At 53.9% G+C, this 18,852-nt stretch overlaps 1 protein-coding gene across 3 annotated transcripts in view; it reads left to right on the top strand.

Moving 5' to 3' along the window:
- Positions 1 to 18,852, top strand: part of ADCY5 (adenylate cyclase 5) — a 146,774-nt gene that overhangs the window by 73,098 nt on the left and 54,824 nt on the right. For all 3 annotated transcript variants that reach the window (XM_045851034.1, XM_045851033.1, XM_045851035.1), the window contains exons 2-3: positions 9,221 to 9,370; positions 13,845 to 13,966. In XM_045851034.1, coding sequence (XP_045706990.1) covers positions 9,221 to 9,370; positions 13,845 to 13,966 — 272 coding nt within the window. The remainder of the gene's footprint in view (positions 1 to 9,220; positions 9,371 to 13,844; positions 13,967 to 18,852) is intronic.

Genomic DNA, 18,852 nt, shown 5'->3' with positions numbered 1-18,852 from the left:
AAAGTGTTTTGAAGACTATAAATTGCTGTATCCAACCCTTCCTGGGTACTCGTCTTTCTTCACCTTTTAGTTTGTCTTCCCTTTCCTAAAAATATATTAAGCAGATGCTAATTATTAATCTGTTAACATTTCATGCTCTGATTTTATCACAGTAAATTTGTATTAAATACACATTGTACTTTTAGAACCATGCTGTAGAGCGGCGTTTTCCAGAGGCAGTGAGCAGAGCATGTGGACAGGGCAGGTGATGCCGTGGCCCAGGGGAGAACTGCGGCGTCTCGACGCTGGCACGGACTTCGGGCTGTTTCACTGGCTGTAGGCAGTCATGGCAGGCTTTCAGGGGGGACATGTTATGATGTGAAAAGGTATGAAGATCTCTGACGTGGAAGATTCTGGAGCAGGAGGGATGGACAAGCCCCAGGCAGCTGGGTCCTGGCTGGAGTGGCGAGGAGGGGCTGCCCTCTGGGCAGGACCCATGTAGGAGCGGGGAGGGCAGAGAGCCCACCCGCAGGCAAGCAGGCAAAGTGGCTCTCTCAGTGAAAGAGGACCCCCTCTCCGAAGGCCCCAAGAAGAGACAGCATGGCTTCCATCACCAAACAGCCCTACAGCATCTTCATTCTTGGTCAAGGAAAAATTTTAAAGAGGTGTCACTATGATTTTTTAAAGTACAAAATATACAATATTTTAAAAGCCATTTAGCACCTAATTGAGCATCGTACAGCATATAAGGCACTGTGCCAACATGCCTTCTTAGAGTATGTAATTTAAGATGATCCTTCCTTGATTTATTTTATCTTATATCATAACAGGGTTCCACTGAGGTCCCTGAGCTTCCCACCGCCACCGTGTAGAACAAGTGAAGTCTGGGGCAGGTGGAAAGACTCTTGCCAAGCTTGTCAGCTCCTTTTATTTGGGTCTCATTTGGTTGCCAGTTTCGTGTTTGTAAACAGAAAGAGGGCTAGAACAAGAAGGGGTTGTGCCTGCCGTTAGCTCTGGGGCCCCAGGTACACCTGCAGGAGAGGACTTCCCATCCCTTCCTAATGCTCAGAGTAGTGGGGGGCTGGTCCTCAGCCCCCAGGGAGCTGGCCTGGCCCCTGGGGCCAGGTGGGCGAATTTGGAAAATCAGATCCCAGCTTTGCCTTGCACTCACTTGAAGTGATTTCAAGTCCAGAGTGAAGAGAATGCCCTGTGGTCTGTCCGTGCAGGAGCCATGGAGAGTGGAGGAGGACCTGGAAGAGGGAGGAGGCAGGGGTGGGAGCTGGGTCACCCTTGGTTGCTGGGGTTCTGCCAAGGGGAGAGGGCTGGCATTGCTGGGGGAGGCCAGGTAAAAGTACGGTCGCCATGCAAATACTGCATGGGGCGTACTTGTACTAAAAAAGAAATTATTCATCATCTATCTGAAATTCAAATTGAACTGAACATCTTGTCCCCCTCCCCCATCACTAAATCTGGCTCCCTGGGGAATTCTGACTCCCTACCTCTTCCGCACCCCCCCCTCCTCCCACCAGGCACCCCCTTCGAGCTGCACTGCAAGGGGCTGGCAGCAGCCCTGAAAAGCAGCAGGTCGCGGGTGTGTCTGCGCCGGCTCGTTTCCTCCTATCCCAGACCTGCCCACCCTCAGTCCTCCTCGCCCGTCCCTTTCTCAGGGCCGGCGAGCAGTGAGCCCGCAGCAGTGGGCCCATGAGGCCCCTGAAAACCGAGACAGGCAGCAGTGAGTGCAGTGCCCAAGGCTGGCCTTTGTGGGGGACACACTGTGGAACCCTTCGCTCACGGCCAAATCAAACCTGCAGCCCGCAGGCAGCCAGAGATTGGGTTTCCGAAGTGCTGGGGTTTTAGAAATGCCAGCAGGCGTGGTGAATATTCATAGGCATCTCCCCTGGGTTTCCACTTGGAGACTAGAATTCCAAGCATTCTCCTCCACTGGGGTTGCTCTTGGTGTGGTCCTGGGGACACCTGGACCCAACCACCTGCAGGCCTTGGCTGAAAAGCAGATGCTACGGCTGTGTACTCCCAGGGCTGAGGTTTTTACGTTGTCAGGGGTTCCCCGAAACTCCGAGTTCTGTAAGGTAGGTGTCCCTTTCTCTCTCACACACTTCGCATGTGGTTAAGTAAGTCCCGTGGGGCCTGCACAGGGAAAGCCAACAATCCCTTAATGAGTTCCTCTTTTACCCACTGTTGTGAATGGTACCTGTTACTTACTAATTAGGTCTTTTACGGAAGGACAGAGCTTACTTATAGTTTTGCTGTGTCTGCTTCATGGGGCACAGGAAGGAGGTCAGTAATGGATCATCGCTTTTAGTGGAGAAGAGAACGTGTCAGCATTTGGAACCTCTGTCCAAGCTGTGAGATTCTTTTTCGGCTAAAAACACGTTTTAGAAGGCTGTAAGTGGAATTCGATCCGATTTTACTGATGCCTCACCTCCTCTCCACTTACTTAATGAGTGTCTGTGCAGGGGCCTGGAGCACAGAATCCTGCCTTTTTGGTGGGTGGCCTGTGTGTGTGTGTTTGGCATAGGAATCTCTTTACTTTTTCACTCTCAGACCCAATTTGCTGAAACCACCCTTCCCAGCTGGCTTGCCTGGACTCCTCCTCTTGCTCACTGCAGTTTGTGTGGAGTGAATGAGAGGGGGGACTGAGGTGTAGATCCTAAGCCATTTGGACTCCTCTTGGGTTACAACTTACCACTTTACCTGGATTCGCACTGTCTGCTGCTGTTGGCCTTCTGCTGCAGGAGGAGTCAGATTACAGCAGGAGAGGCCTGGAGGATTAGTGCCAGAGACTCTGCCACCACGGCCAGTCGATAATCACCCTGGGGGTTCTATCTCAAAATGGACTCTGGCCCCTCTTTCTGCCCCTTCTCTGTGCAGCTGATTCCTCACATTCTCCCTCCGGGTCCTCCCTGGGTCTTATTCCTGTTTTGTTTCCAATGATCACAAGTATACGTTACACATAGTAGTATTCGCCCTTTTTGGTGTGCAGTTCTGTGCGTTTGACAAAGGCACAAGGGTGTGTGACCTCCAACGCAGTCGAGCCAGGGAGCTGTTCCTCACCCTGAGAGGTTTCCTCCCACTGCCCCTTCAGTCACCGCCCCCGCCCGGCCCCTGGTCTGTGTGCAGCCTGCAGGCTCGCCTTTCCCACAGGGAGTGCGGAGGGATCGCACTGTGCGGACGGAGCCTTCCCAGCCTGGCTTCTCTCGCTCAGCCTGGTGACTGAGACGCCTCCACGATGCATGCTAGCGATTTCCAGCCTTGTTCATCTCACGCGCAGAAGCTAATGACTACAGTTCTGCAGCACTCCCAAAAATGTAGTCTTTTTTGATGATCTGACAAAAAAACAGGCGTGATTTCGATTAATTCACACTGGACAGCTGTTGTTGTGTTGGCTGTCATCATTTCTTTATTTGACAGCCCAAGGGAAAAGGGGTCAGCGCCCCTGACGAAAGAGTCAAGTGTCGCGTGTTTTAAAATTCTTGTGGTGCACCGGCTGAAAATGGCTGATTATGTTGTAACTAGATTGGCCTGCTTTATAGGTGAGTTGAATCCCATAAACATGCCTGCACAGACTTTTATGTGACCATAACTTTCACTTCGTTGTGGCAAACACCTGGGAGTGCGCTCGCTAGTCACAGGGCAAGCACCTGCCAAACTTGAGGAGAAACGGACAGTGTTCTGCAGCCGCCGCGCCGTCCTCCTCCTTCCTGCCGCCGGGGCGAGAGTCCCAGTTGTCCCCCATTCTTACGGGGCCGGTTTGCAAGCTGTTTTCCCTCTGCTTTGCATTTTAAAATTTTATTTTATTTTATTTTAGCCTTTCTGATTCTGTTTAGTAACATCTTACTGTTTTTACATTTTTTCATGTCCCAAATGGCTGGTGATTTGGAGCTCCTTCCTGTGTGCATACATGTCATTGTTCTCTGGCGAGTCGTTTATTTAAACCTTTTGCTCTTTTGAAAAATGGTGTGTTTGTTTTCTTACTGTTGACTTTTGGGAGTTCTTTATGAATTCTGGGTGTAAGTTTTTATTATCAAATATGTGATTCATAAGTAATTTCTCCCAACCTGTGGCTTGTCTTTTCATTATCTTAACAATGCCCTTTGAAGGCAAATGCTCTTAATTTTGATGAAGCCTAATTTATCAATTTATCATTTCTCTCCTTTTATGGATCGTGATTTTGCTGCTGTACAGAAAATGTTCTTTCCTAACCCAATGTTCTGTGTTTTCTTCTGGAAGTGTAATGGTTTCTGGTTTCATTGAACCCTTCTGAGTGAATTCTTGTGTATGTTGTGAGTTCGAGTTAATCATGTGGACATCCAGTTGTTCTGGCTCCGTATAGCTGCGTTTGTGTGTTTGTCAAAAATAAAGGTGTGATGCATGATTTGCAGATCATTCCATTCCGTGAGCTCTTTTCACTTTCTTAGAATTTTTTTATGTTTTCAAGTACGGTTTACATTCAGTGTTATTTTGTATTAGTTTCAGGGGAACCATAGTGGTTAGACAACCATATACTTTACAGTGTGTTCTCCCTGATATTTCCAGTACCCACCTGGCACCATCTGTATTTATTACAGCATTATTGACTATATTCTAGATGTTGTCCTTCACATCCCCATGACTGTTTCGTAACTACCAATCTGTACTCTTAATCCCTTCACCTTTTTCACGCAGGCCCCCATCCCCTCCCCTCTGACAGCTGTCAGTTTGTTCTCTATATTTATAAGTCTGTTTCTATTTTATTTGTTTGTTTGTTCATTAGATTCCACATACAAGTGAAATCATATGGTACTTGCCTTTCTATGACTGGCTTATTTTACTTAGCATAATATTCTCCAGGTCCATCCATGCTATCAAAGAGTAAGATTTCCTTCCTTTTTATGGCCGAGTAGTATTCCATTGTGTAAATGTACTACACCTTTTTTATCTACTCATCTACTGATAGGCGCTTGGGGTTCCAAATCTTGGCTCTTGTGAATAATACTGCAGTGAACATAGGGGTGCGGAAGTTCTTTTGAGTTAGTGTTTCAGGCTTCTTTGAATAAATTTCCAGAAGTGGAATCACTATGTCATAAATCAGTTCCATTTTTAATTTTTTGAGGTATCTCCATACCGCTTTCCACAGCGTCTATACCAGTCTGCTTTCCTACCAACAGGGCACAAGGGTTATTTTTTCTCCACATCCTAACCAACACTTGTTGTTTGCTGATTTATTGATGATGGCCATTCTGACCAGTGTGAGGTGGTATCTCATTGTGGTTTTAATTTGCATCCCTCTGATGATTAGTGACATTGAGCATCTTTTCATATGTTGGTTGGCATCTGTGTGTCCTCTTTGGAAAAGTGTATGTTCAGGACCTCTGCCCAATTTTAATTGGATTGTTTGGGGTTTTTTGGTGTTGAGTTGTATGAGTTTTTAATAAATGTTGGATATTAACCCCTTATCAGTTGTACTATTGATGAATATCTTCCACTCAGTAGGTTGTCTTTTTGTCTTGTTGATGATTTCTTTGTTGTGCAAAAACTTTTTAGTTTGATGTGGTCCCATTTATTTATAAGGAGATAGGTATATCAGAAAAAATATTGTTAAAAGAAATATCAGAGATTTTACTGCCTATGTTTTCTTCTAAAAGTCTTATGGTTTCAGGTTTTACGTTTAAGTCTTTGATCCATTTTGAGTTTATTCTTATATATATTATATGTGGTGTAAGATTGTGGTCTAGTTTTCATTTTTTTGCATGTATCTGCCCAGTTTTCCCAACAGCATTTATTGAATAGACTGTCTTTACCCCATTGGACAGGGTATGGCAAAAGTAAGTTTATAGTTGTCCCTATGGAAAATAATACAATAATTAATAAATAGTAATACAAGAATAAACTCTGTGTTTCACATGCTCACAACTGTAAACCTATTTTTGCCCCACGCTGTATGTTCGTGCCTTTTTTGTCAAATATTACTTGACCATGTTGGTGTGGGTTTATTTGTGGGCTCTCTGTTCTGCTTCATTGATTTGTATATCTGTTTCTATGCCAGTACCATGCTGTTTTGATTAGTATAGGTTTCTAGTATAGTTTGGTATCAGGTACATGATACTTCCAACTTTGTTCTTCTTTCTTAAGGTTGATGTGGCTCTTAGAAGTCTTTTATGGTTCTGTATACATTTTTGGATCATTTGTTCCAGTTCTGTGAAATGTGCCATTGGTATTTTGAAACGAATTGCATTGAATCTGTAGATTGCTTTGGGTAATATGGACATTTTAATGATGTTAATTTTTTCTATTCCTGAGCATGGTATATGCTTGCATTTATTTGCATCATTTTCAGTTTCTTTCTTCAATATCTTACAATTTTCTGAGTAGAGGTGTTTTCCCTTTGTGGTTAAATTTATCCCAGGTGTTTTTCAATGCAATTGTAAATGGGATTGTGTTTTTAGTTTAGTTTCCCTTTCTAATAGTTTATTATTGGTGTAAAAAAATACAACCAATTTCTGAATATTTATTTTGTATCCTGCTGCTTTACTGAATTCATTTATCAGTTCTAGTAGTTTTTGGTGGAACCTTTGACAGTGCAGTATCATGTCATCTGAGGATAATGGTGTTTTTCCTTCTTCCTTTCCAGTTTGGTTGTCTTTCATTTCTTCTTGTCTGATTGCTGTGACTAGGACTTATAGTGCCAAATTGAATGAGAGTGGTGAAAGTGGACACCCCTGTCTTGTTCCCGGTCTTAAGGGGCATGGTTTTAGTTTTTCCCCACTGCATCTCACTTTTGTTTTTATCATCTGGCACCTTCCTCTTGCCTTTCAGAAGATGTCTCCTAACTGGAACATTCTTCAGAATTCCCTGTGGTCTGCACCTTCAGCCTTCACCTCCTCATTTCATTTGTCTCCTTGCCCCTCTCTCTGTGGTCCCCAGTGACTTCTGGGGGCTTTCCTCAGGTGACCTTCCATAGTCACTGCATTGGATAATACTGCAGGCCACGGTCTCTTTTTTCCTGAACTTTTTCCTTCCTGGTCTTAGGGGCTCTTCCTTCTGAGTCATCTCTGCCTTGCCAGCTCCCAGCCTCATGTAGGTCTTTGTTCCCATACTTTGGGTTTCTCTGGCAGCCTCCTGACCCATCTCCCACTTCCTGCACTATTCTCGCCCCCAATGAATCTTGCTGAAAACAGTGTGCTCATCCTTCTGTTCTTGGGTCCAACAGTCCTTTATGGCTCCTGTTGTATAAGGATTGTCCAGGGCTTCTCAACCCGACATGCACATGCCACTTTGGTCTGGCACCGTCTGCCTTTTCAGCTCCGTCTTTCTTCAGTGGACGTACTTCCTCTCAGGATCAGAGAGCCTGGGTTGTTTACTCAAGGAGCCAGAGCACCTCACAAGCCCGAGCTTCCTGCAGACACTCTCCAGGGAGGCCCTTCCACATGCCTGTCAGCCTCCCCAAGCCTGTCTCTCACCCAGGCCCAGTGGGCCCCAGGCCTGCCCAGAGGTGTCCTCTCATCACCCACATTCCCTGCTGTCCCTCCTGCTGCTCTGAGTCAGTACACGCTTCCTCCAGCCAGTTCTTGTCAGCCTTGACTACTTAGCTGCTCAGTTGGGTTGTCAGCTTCTGTAGAGCAGGGGTCTTCTTTCCTTCTGATGAATAGGTTGGGTTTTTCTCTGCCACGTGTTCACATCAGATGAAGATGGTAGGATTCTGGGCTGTGGGAGCGGTGAGTTGTCAGTACAGTTGCCAGGGTTGTTCATGTGAGTTTGCCCTTCTCCGAAGGCATCTGGGAGGTGCCCTTCAGCCAGAAAACCAGAAGTTATTGTGCAGCTGGGGAGAGGGCAAGACTTGAAGACGGGAAAGAGCAAGCGTCTTTCTGCTCACCGACAGGGGCCAACACGTTGTAGGATGTCTCTGGGGAAAGATGGCGCCACATCCCGCACGGAGTCCGAGGGCCTTCAGGCCTCGGTGGGCTGGGCCCCATGCGGTCAGGACACCCCAGAGCTGGGCAGGAGCCAGCCTTCAGGCAGAGCACAGACCTGAGTCCAGGTGGGGCTCCCGCCCCGTGTCCCAGAGACAGAGAGGGCCCTGGAAGAAGGGTGTGGGTGCTGTCTGCTGGGTTGCTGCCAGGCGGTTGATGCCCCAAAGAAAGTCTTTTAAGATCCAAATGGCCAAGAGGACTAGGGGCCAATGCAGGGCTCCTGTCCTGGAGGTCAGAGGAGCCGCAGTGGAAGGTGCAGGGCCAGCCTGGCCTCCCTTTGTACGGCTGAGGCTAAGAATGAAGTTTTTGGAGGCCTAGAAGCCTGAAGCATCTTTGTGAGTTTTCTGTCCGTGCAGCCTGAGGTGAGGGCAGGACCAGGATCAGTGTACCCCGAGGCCCCGGGAGCTGTACCTGCCAAAATAAATTCCGCCTAAACAGCACCTTTGTCAGTGTCTGAAATGTGCTACGTAAACTTGCTTTTGTGTGCTGTGCTGTGTTTTGTTTTTCCTTAGCTTTTCTGTAAACAGTTCTTTCCAAAGAATTCCGACCTTGTGTCCGTGACCCGAGGGGCAGTGGTACTTTTCCACACGCACATCCCAGGTGGCACGGAGAAGGGCGCCGGGGAGGATCGGGGGTGCTCTTGGGTGCTCGCCAGTTGGTGCTGCTGCAGAGAAGGAATGAAAGCCTAGGGAGAGGAGAGGAGACCCCTGTGGGCACTGATCGCTACTGGCCAGGGACCCTCCCCTTCTCTCATTCTCCAGGGGACCTAGCGTGGCACTGGGGCCCTCACGGTTAGCTAGTCAGTACTTGTTTCTCAGAGCTGGTCCCTGGGGAATGATAAGCCAAGGCTTCTCTGCAAAAGGGCAGCCCTTTGTCCTAGGCTGGGCTCTGTCACACTTTCAAAAAATGAAATCCCGCCACCCTCCTGGAAACTTTCTTGCAGGCTTCTGCCACCCCCTGCACACACAGTCAGTCACAGCATCAACGATACACCCATCCTTTTAGTCTTTGGTGCCGCAGACACGTTCAGTGGGATTATTCAGTGATCCGCTGTCCCCAGGGCCTTCCGCACTCCATCACAGGCCAGCCAGCCTTTGGGCTTTGGGGACAGCAGAGCCTGACCAGTCATGCTTGGCTACTCCCAGCTATCCTTGGCACTGGTTTGCTGGCAGCTGGGTGTTTGCTAAGATGGGGACTGGGGCCTTCTCGCCCTGGGGCTGGAAGGGTCAGGGGTGGGGCTCCAGTGACTGGTGTCCTCCTCTCTCCCTCTGCAGCTTGTCTCCAATGTCCTCATTTTCTCCTGCACCAACATTGTGGGTGTCTGCACCCACTACCCGGCTGAGGTCTCCCAGAGACAGGCCTTCCAGGAGACCCGCGAGTGCATCCAGGCGCGGCTCCACTCTCAGCGGGAGAACCAGCAGCAGGTGAGTAAGGCCCCCCCTCCCCCTGCCTCTGCACAGCTGGCAGGGAGCTGGTAGGGAGCAGATGCAAGACCTGCCTCCCCAGCAGCTGGGCTTGTTACAGCTGCCCAGCCCCACCTCCCTGGGTGTGGGGGCCAGCCCAGGGGAATGTTTCTCCTGGAGGGAGCCTAGCATTCTTGGCTCTGTGGGAATGCTCTAGCAGAGACTGGAGAGAGAGTTCTACCCCAGGGCCTGCCCCTGCCTCCTCGGTGGCCTCCTGTGATTTTACAAATAAGTCTGGCGCCCAAGTCTGGCAGCAGGGAGGGGCCCTCCACCCCTGCGCAGGGGCTGGTGGGTGGGATTGTGAGAGTGCCAGCACTCCTTCAGGATGAAGGGGAGGGAGGAAGAAAGGAGACCCAAGCTGTGACACCCACCCTAGGCCTTTCCTCTGTGCTGAGTTCTAGGGTTTGGTTGGTTCAGAGAAAGGAGGCCAGCCCGGTTTCACCCTGAACCTCACTCTCAGAGGACTCCTAGGCCAGGAAGCAGGCCCATTTCAAGGGCCACAGACGTGGGGGCTTCCTCACAGTGACCCCAGGATGGAGGGATGGGCCCCGGTGTGCTTCTCTTGGGTAAGGGCTGCATCAGGGCTTCCCTCCCGCCTGCCTGGCATCGAGGGACGGTCCTGTTCGGGATTCAGGGCTGCTGCGTCCTCTTCTGTATGTGAACCTGATGGAGGCCTGGGCACTCTGAGAGTGCGGAGCTACATGGCTTTTAGGCTGGAGGCCCGGAGGGGGCCCTGTGGCCCCAGGGGGGAGGGGCAGGCCAGTGGCTGGCAGGGCTCCCACGGACTCCTCCTCGCAGTCACGCCTGCAAGAGATTGGGTCGCTCCAGACCAAGCCCTCCCTTTCTTCTCCTGTTAGTGTCGCCCCCAGGGCTCAGCCAACACTGCCCCGTGCCCGCCCTGTGCCCACCCTGTGGCCGGCGTGAACTCAGAAGGCTGGCCTTGGAGCTCGGGGCCAGGGAGACGAGGCTTGGACCGCACAGTCGCCTGCACCCTCCCGGCGGGCGGGCGGGCGGGCGGGCGTGGAGTGCGCACGGTGGCCGGAGCGCACAGTGGTGTCCCCGATGCGAGGGAGGCTCTGACTGTGGGGACGCGTCCTGGGGGAGTGCCAGTGACGTCCAGACAGCGAGCAGGGAGGAAGCGCTGCGGCAGCTCTGCGGCCCTCCCCCCGCCACCACCTGTCTCTGCTTCCCTCCCGGCCCACTGCATCTTGCCAGGGCCCCGGCTCACGGCTCACGCTGTCTAGTCAGGGACCAGCTTGCTCCGTGCACTCACTCTTCTGGCCTGGCCCGGGCTCCTGGCCCCGCGTCTCCAGTGACACCCAGGCTTGGCGCTGTCTCCTCGCCTCACCTCTGCACCCACTCACTCCTAAGCCCCCACGTTGCTCAAAATCCCCCTATCCCACCCCAGCCCCGGGCCCCAGCATCTCTCACCTAGAGAAGGACACCTGCCTTCTCTTTCCATGTTGGGGACTGCCCCTCTCACTTCTGCACCTTATCCTTTCTCCAGCAAAGATTAGCATTTTACAGCTCACCACAGTTTTTCTTGCCTTGGCTGTGGCCAGGCTAGACATTTCAGCAGGCCCATAGGGGTTTGGGGGAGAAAACAGGTTTGTCCTGCCACGTTCCAGGCCAGGACGCCGGGAAGGGGATGGGGTGTGCTGAGCTGGGATGGGCTCTTCTCACCCAGCCAGCTCCCAGCAGCTCTCGGGCCTCACCCTGCCCTCCACGGGAAGGGCGGCGCTCCAGGTGCTGCACGATGATGAGAGGCCTGGGAATCACCCCTGGCCGCGCCCTGTGCACTCCTCCTGGCCCTCAGCCTTAGACACGGTTATAGACGTGGCGAGGTCTCAGGAATCTACGCATTCTGAGGCACACTTTCTCCCAGTCGTTCCGTACGGTTACAGAATTGTCCTTTAGCTTGTGTTTCTGTAACCAGTAGCTGTTTACCAAGAGCTTGGTAAATACAAGACAGCCTTCAACAGCCGTGCCCTCTGACGCCTGGGAGGGGCTGGGCTGACCCAAGGAGAGCAGCAGCCCTCGCCAGCTCACCAGTGTCTGCCTAGCACGCGGCTGCCGGCTGTGGCGCTGACCAGGACAGTGCTCCTGTCCCAGGGAGTGGTCTCGCTGCTCGCACGAAAGGAGACACGTTAACAGACCATGGAAATACAGTGGTCAGGGATAGTGAGCCTGAAGGAGGGCTAGGGTGAGGATGGTCCCTCTAGCTCAGGGGCTTCCATGCAAAGGCAAGAAAAAACTACCAGGGGCTTGAGATGCCTCCCACAGTTCACTCTGTCTGGAGCAGAGTGCAGATTTCAGTTCAGGGGGTGCAGGGAGGGGAGCACAGAGCGGGTGGGTAGGGGCCCGATCATGGCAACCTCCAGGCCAGGCTGGGGCTTGGGCTGGTCCTGCAAGCTTCCAGAAACATAGAAGGGTCTTACTCGGGCCAGCGATGTGGTCCAGTGTATGTTTTAGAAAGGTCACTCAGTGGCTTATAGTAGAGGCTAAATCAAAGGCAGCAAGCTTGGGGATGGAGAAACTGGAGTGAGGCTGCCCCGTCATCCAGGCCAGGCCTGCAGGAGGCCCAGACCTGAGGATGGGGCGGTGGAGAGGCGCTCCAGGAGGGGGAGGATGGCAGCTGGGTTTGGGTTGGTAGGGGCGGGTCAGGGCACAGACCCAGACCGGGCACAGGAAGCGGGGGATGGGGGGTGGGATGAGGGGGGCAGGGGGAGGGGAGGGAGGGCTTGGGGCTGCAGTGGAAGACAGGAGCAGCTCAGTGGGCCCAGAGCGATCCACATATGATGTGGCTGGTGGAACCCAGGGAGGCTTTGGAGGTTTGGAGAGGGGGATGACATGGGTAAGGCTGGGTCCTGGAGAGACTGAGGCCAGACAGGCAGGGCGGTGGGCTGAGGAGAGGCTGTCTGGCCAGACAGCGTGGCCAGAATCCCCCTGTCTGGTGAGAACAGTGTGTGACGGTGGAGGCAGATGCGGAACAGAAAGAGCAAGTCCAGGAGCTCGTGTCCAAACCAGCAGGACCCGGTCAGTGCTGGCCAGGGCCTGTGGCTGTGGGGCACGGCTGCGTCTCAGAGGGAAAGTTCGGAGAGACAGAGCCATTTACAGGGGCAGGGTCTGGACCTCGGGGATCAGGAGCCTGGGGCGTCACGGACAAGGGCAGGGAACTTGAGAAGAAGAGCACCGGGGAGTGAACGCCAGGGGAGGTGCGTGTGGTTTAGGGTGTGGGTCACCGTGACCAGACATCGGGCTGGCAGCCTGGACGGGAGAGGGGGGTGAGGTGACCACAGAGGTGCTGGTGGAAACCTCACTCCCAGGGCAGGGGCGAGCAGGACAGAGGGGTTGACAGGTTTCACCTGGGGCCGGGGGTGGGGGAGAAGCCAGAAAGGACCCAGGAGCTGGAGAAGAGTCTTAGGGCCATACTGGGGAAGCCGAGTGATGGACAGGAGAGTGCGGGAGGCTGCAGGTCAGAGCCTGGGGGGTGAGGCTCAAGATGAGAACTCCAAGAACAAGCCTGGCGCGGGCGGTGGGCGTTGGAGCGTGCGGGTGCAGGCCTCGGGCTCCGGAAGCAGCGGAGCCTCCCTGAGCGGGTGGGCTGGGAAAAGAACATGGATCAGAGGCAAGGCCCAGCCCTGCACGGGCCGGGCCAGCTCAGCTCTCCTCACCCACAGTGTGGCTCTGGCCCTCTCCCTGCTTCTCCGCCGCCTCCCCCTCACAGGTTTTAGCTTGTTTCTCAAAGTCAGCATGCTTTCTCTCTCTCCCGGGCCACTGTCCTGTACGTGGAAACAGAGCCCCCTTCCTCACCTCATTTTTATGGTCTCCATGGAGCCTTCTCTTACCTCCCTGCTTTGCCACAGCCAAGGTCAGCTACTCCTGGGCCCCCTCAGGCCTCCTAACTCCCACGAAGCTGGGAGCTTCGTGAAGGGTAAACCTGGCCTGGCCAGTTCTCCGTTAGAACCCCTGGCAGCCAGCAGGTTGCCTGAAATATGGCAGATGCTCAACAAGTATTTGGAAACTGATCAAATGGACCTCATCTAATGCCCTCAGCAGCCCCGTCCCTATTTACAGATGAGGAACCTGGGGCTCAGGGAGCTTCAGTGAATTGCCCAAGGTTACACAGTCTCAGGTGCCATGCATGACTCTCACCCAGGTGCTCAGCGCTACAGGGCCACCAGGCATACTTGTCCCCTTGTGCACCGAGGACCAGGGGGTGTCCCGGGGAGAGGGGGTCAGGTGGCCCTGGGAGTGTGACTCCAGCACTGCCATACCCGCCCCCCAAACACAGGCGGTAGCCCCACGAGGTTGAGGACAGTCTGAGAGGTTTTCCTGCAGGTGTTCACAGGTGTGGAGGACTCAACCAGAGAGCAGAGGGCACTGCCAGAAAGGTGGAGGGAGCTGTGACGAAGGCATCTGCTTCCCTCCCCAGGAGAGGCTCCTGCTGTCTGTCCTTCCCCGTCACGTTGCCATGGAGATGAAAGCAGACATCAACGCCAAGCAGGAGGATATGATGTTCCATAAGATTTACATCCAGAAACACGACAACGTGAGGTAGGAGTGAGGCTGAGGGGCAGGGGCAGGGTGGGACAACAGAGCCGCGAAGGAGAGGACGGACCTTCCCACTCCCTTCCCCTCACGGGGGCGCAGCCTAGCAGGGTGGGCTGGTGGCTTTGACGTGTGTGTTGTGTGGGACACCCCTCTAGGTCTGTGAAAGTGAATGTTATTGGGGGAGAAGGAGAAGGCGAGGCCGCAGGGAGAGGAGGAGAAGGAAGGAGCAGAAGGGAGAAAGCCACACCACCAGCGGTCGGGGGAGTGGCGAGCCTAACAAGGGAGCTGGAAAGTGCGGCCGTGGGACCTGCACATCCCCTCTGTCATCTCAGTCTTCATCACCACCCAGCAGCTGCACACCACAGCTTCTAAGCCAGTGTGTGCCAGGCACTGGACCAGCCCTCTCCACCTCATTGCTAATCCTCCTGACAGCTCTGCAAGGTGGGGACCCTCAGCAGCACCCCTGGTGTAGAGACTGAGCTCAGAATGGCTAGGACCTTTGGCCAAGGTCACTCGGCCAGGGGCGGAGGGCACCCAGGTTGCCCCTCTAAAGCCCACGCTCCTTTCGTTGCGTGTCTACTGCTTCGCTAGACAGATGCTGCTGACAGCAGAGATGTGCAAACAGATGTAGATTAATAGAGTGCAAAATCTGCTTCTGAGTTCCACGGGGACATGAAGCGATGCGGTGGCCTTCATCTGGCAGGGCCTGCTAATCCTCCCATATGCCCAGAAAAGGAGCTGCGTTTGCCTTTGAGAGAGTTCCTTTTTCCCTGGGCAGGTGTTTCTAGGACCCAAAAGTCCTCTTATGCTGGTGTAGAGAGAGCCCTTCGGAGGCTTGGGCTGAATGGGATTAAATGGAAGAACGAAAATCACACACACACACATACACACAGATGCACACCCACCCACGGTGAGGCTGCTGGATGCTGTGGCGGTGAGGGCGCTGGGTTTTCTTGTCCGGCGGGCAGAACCGCCTTGTCCCCAAGTGCACGCCCTGGAATCTGGCAGGTGGTTCTGCCCGCATGTCCACTGTCCAGCTCTCCACACAGACTCCAAGCTTTTGGGAGAAAATGTGCCCGCACAGCACTTTTGTCCCGAGTTTAATGCGTTTCCCACCCCCCCCGGGGCCAGGGCCGTGCAGATAGCAGCAGGAGAAAAGCTACCCCTGGCCGGGTCTCTGTGCCCAGGAGGCGTCCCCTGGGGCTGCAGGCTCAGCTGCTGAGCTCAGAGAGGGAAGGGCAGTCCAGACCTTGGTAGGGGGCTCCCACTGCTGGTTTCCTCTCCTCCTCACACCTGCCTCTGTCCTCTCACAGTGGAGTAATCACCAGTGACAATTAGTACGTGGAGAGAGATTTCCCTAACCCACACACTATTCTAAGTACTTTTACATATTCACTGGTCCCCACAATAAATATAAGGGGTCGGTGCTATTGCTATCTCCATTGTACAGGTAAGGAAGCTGAGGCGCAGAGATTAACTTATCTAAGACCCATAGCTGGGTAAGCGAGAGAACTGTCCCTGAAAGCTTTTGGATTCCAGAGCTTTGCCACAGCCTGACCGCTGCACAGGTGTTCTTATACACCCAGGAGGAAGGAGTTTGTTCACATGAGAGTGTGGAGGAAAGAATCCTGGGGAAAAAGAGACTTGGAGGAGAGAGGTTTGGCTTCTGGCCTGCGTCTGTGCCTGTGTGTGGGGGTGCGTGTGGCTGAGGACCCGCCCGGGCCTTTCGTGTCTGATGGCAGCCCCGAGATCCAGAGGCCTCCGCCTTCTGACGTGTAAGAAGTGGCCCTCCGCTTCAGAGCAAACCCCAGGCTCCGGTGGGAAGGAGTGACCTGCCAAGCAGTCCCACACATCCAAAGCCCTAAGCACATCTCTACACCCTGCCAGCCCTGCCAGCGTTCCAGGCCGAGCATGGACGAAAGGCGCTTTCCTTGACTGCTTTTAGCACAGCACAGCTTTCAACAGATTTCATTAAAACATAAAGTGGAACACCAAAGAAGTCCAGGAAAGTGCTCCCTCGGAAACAGTCCACCATTCAGGGCACAGATTCTCAGCCTGGCTCGGTTAGCGCGTCCGGCCCATCTGGCCCCTCTGCTCTCGGCCCCGCCCCTCGCCCTCTCTCCACGCGTGAGTGCCGTTGTATTCCCAGCTCATGGCGGCTGGCTCTTGGGCCCTCTGGCCACAGGGTTTGGTCAGAGGCCTGACTCCAGCCTCTCTGCCACCACAAAAGCGGCCCATTCCTGGGGGAACCCCACCCTCGCCTCTTTTCTCCCAGGGAGGCTGTGACTTTGCTTCCATGAAAGAACAGAGCAGCCTGGCATCCGCATGGCAAGAAGCAGACCCAGCCCCAGCGCGGGCATTTCTGTTCTCGGACATGCTCAGGATGAATGACAGCCATCAGGGAAGAGATGAAAGGAGAGAGAAACCTAGATGCCATCATTTTCCTGGGGACAGACATAATTCTGACTCTGAAAGTGCCAGTCTAGAGGTGGCGGGTACACATCAGAGGCCAGTCGTGAGCAATCAAGCAAACACCCTGCGGGCCCCTCCCCTCTCCCACCAGCCTCGCTGGATGTAGCGGCTCTGGGAGGGGCGCATGGCTTGCTCCAGTCAGGCTCGGGCTGGGCGTCGAACAGCAGGTGGAGGGAGACACCACAGTGTAGAAACACACTTGGGGGCCAGGGCCCGGGGTTGGGCAGCCCTGCAAGGCGTGCCAGTGTTTCCTGGCTGTGTGACCAGGGCAAGCAGTAGGCATCGAGCCCCCCGATCCGCAGTTTCCTCCTCTACACGATGGAACAAGAAAGGCACCAGCGTAACAGGGTTGTGAAGAGTCAGTGGAATAACTCAAGGATGGTGCTTAGCACTGCACCTGGCGAAGAGCAGTGTGCAGTAATCGGGAGCTACTGTTACTGTTGTTGCTGTTGTTGTGATTGTTATCATGCTCCTATCAGCAGAGAAAGCCTGGGGATTCTCTAGCTGGAGAGTGGAAGGGTGATGAGTCACATTCGTCAAATCTCTGTGGAACAGTAATATTTAGGGAGGGTGATGACATGCTGTTCTCTACCCCACAGAGAGCAAGGCCACAAAAAAAATAAATCCGCTCCGGGTGTGACAGATTGGAACTGGATCTATGGAAGCGGAAGCAACTCATGGGGAGGGAAGAGTTTGGGCGGGGTGGGGTGACAGACAGGCGCCTGACTCTCTGTGGCCTGGCTCTTGCTGGCCCCGAGGAGGATGGCTGTGCAGCAGACAGTGCCCGGGGCTGCCGGGAGCTCATCGAGTGCTTTGGTGCTGATCCACCACCAGCCATGGGGTGAGGCAGGCCAGAGGCCAAGGAACCCCCGGGGACCCCGTCCATGCCTCTCCTGTCTGATGTGCAGTGACAGATGGAGATGTTTCAGCCCCTCTGGCTGGACAGGTCAGCTGGCACTGAGGCCTATTTGCTGGGATGTTAGGCCTGAGGCTGAGAGCCCTCTCCCCTATCCCCGCCTTTCTTGCAGCTATCCGCCCCTCCTGTAGCGGGCAGTGCCGGGGTCAGAGGTGGATCATGCTGTCCCCATTCCTGGGACAAGAGTCTAGCACATGCCAACAGAGGTTGCTCTGGTGTGGGGCTCCCAGGGCTCTGCCTGGGAGGAGGGACACTGGGGTTGGGGGGAGGGGCCAACCAGAGAAGCACCACATCAGGAGGAGGCTCATCCCCATGGGTCACAGTAAAGGTACAGATGCAGCAAGAACCCAGGTGACACCAGGGTTCTGTGTTGAGCAGACTGGGTCACACCCTCCTCTGCCACTTAGTAGTTCTGGGAACTTGGGCAAGTCGCCTAATCTGAGCTGCAGCCCCTCACCGGTAACACGGGAGTAGTGATGTCTACCCACTCCTCCGCTCAGCAGATATTTTGCTTCTGCCTCCCTTGGTGGGGACCTCTAGCTCTCTGACATTTAGCTCAGGTCAGGGGTTGAAGGGAGACACTGTCCCTGACACTGGGAAGCTCACCTTCTGTTCGGAAGACGCATGCCAAACAACAGATTAATTAGTTGGGAATGCACCCCATGAGGAGTGGGCTGAGCCTGCTTTGTCCGAGGGTGTGGAATAGATGTCACACAACTCACCGCTCAGTTGTTCTGCTGTAGCTGTGATAAAGGTTATGGAGGCCAGAGCCTACAAGCTGGGCTCCCCCCACCCCCAGGGCTCCCTTTAGGAGTGCTGGGAGGGGAACGAGGTAGAGTGTGCAAAGCCTTGGCAGGTCCCCTGTCCCGGGAGGGGACTGCAGAGTGTTTGCCCCATGGAGGTGGAGCAGGCGCTCAGGCAGGCATCAGGGTCAGGTAACCCAGTACCCCAAAGGTCTCAGGGGCCTGGAAAGCCTGAGAGGGTGCGGAAGGCTGCTCCCCTCCATAGGGGTCTCTGCTGAGTGAGGATGGCCCTGCAGCTGGTTGGCCTGTCCCTGTGCCAGACCCCTTAGGATTTTAAAGGTTGTGGGTGTTGGAGAGGTCCCCGTCCTCTGCTGAGCAAACTTGTTCCTTATAGGGCTGCATTGTGGGGACCATGGGGATAGAGTCTGGGTGCACTGGCTTGAATCGGAGACTCATTCTCAGGGACTCGGGAGCCCTTTGGGGCTGGAGCCAGGGGCCAGCAGAGGGGCCATTGGCCCAGGTGTGAAAACGAGTTACCTCCCTTCACTATATGCAAGGCTGTGGCAAGGTCTAGGGAGTGCTGCCCTGCCCTCACTCCTCCCCTCCCCCCTCTTCCCAGTCTCCCCAGACCTCCTCCTTGTAAGGTTATTATCTCCTCTCCTGTCTCCTTCAAGGACTTGGCTGCATCCCCAGGTCGCTCCGCCGTCTGGCTCAGCTACCTCGTGGTTCTGAATTATAATGACCTCGCCACCGTGTCC

Source organism: Phyllostomus hastatus, unplaced genomic scaffold, assembly GCF_019186645.2.
Source record: "Phyllostomus hastatus isolate PE091 unplaced genomic scaffold, TTU_PhHast_1.1 phas_contig_86, whole genome shotgun sequence".
NCBI classification, from domain to species: domain Eukaryota; kingdom Metazoa; phylum Chordata; class Mammalia; order Chiroptera; family Phyllostomidae; genus Phyllostomus; species Phyllostomus hastatus.
The sequence above is the reverse complement of the archived record's forward strand: the minus strand, read 5'-3'. Positions and strand labels throughout refer to the sequence as shown.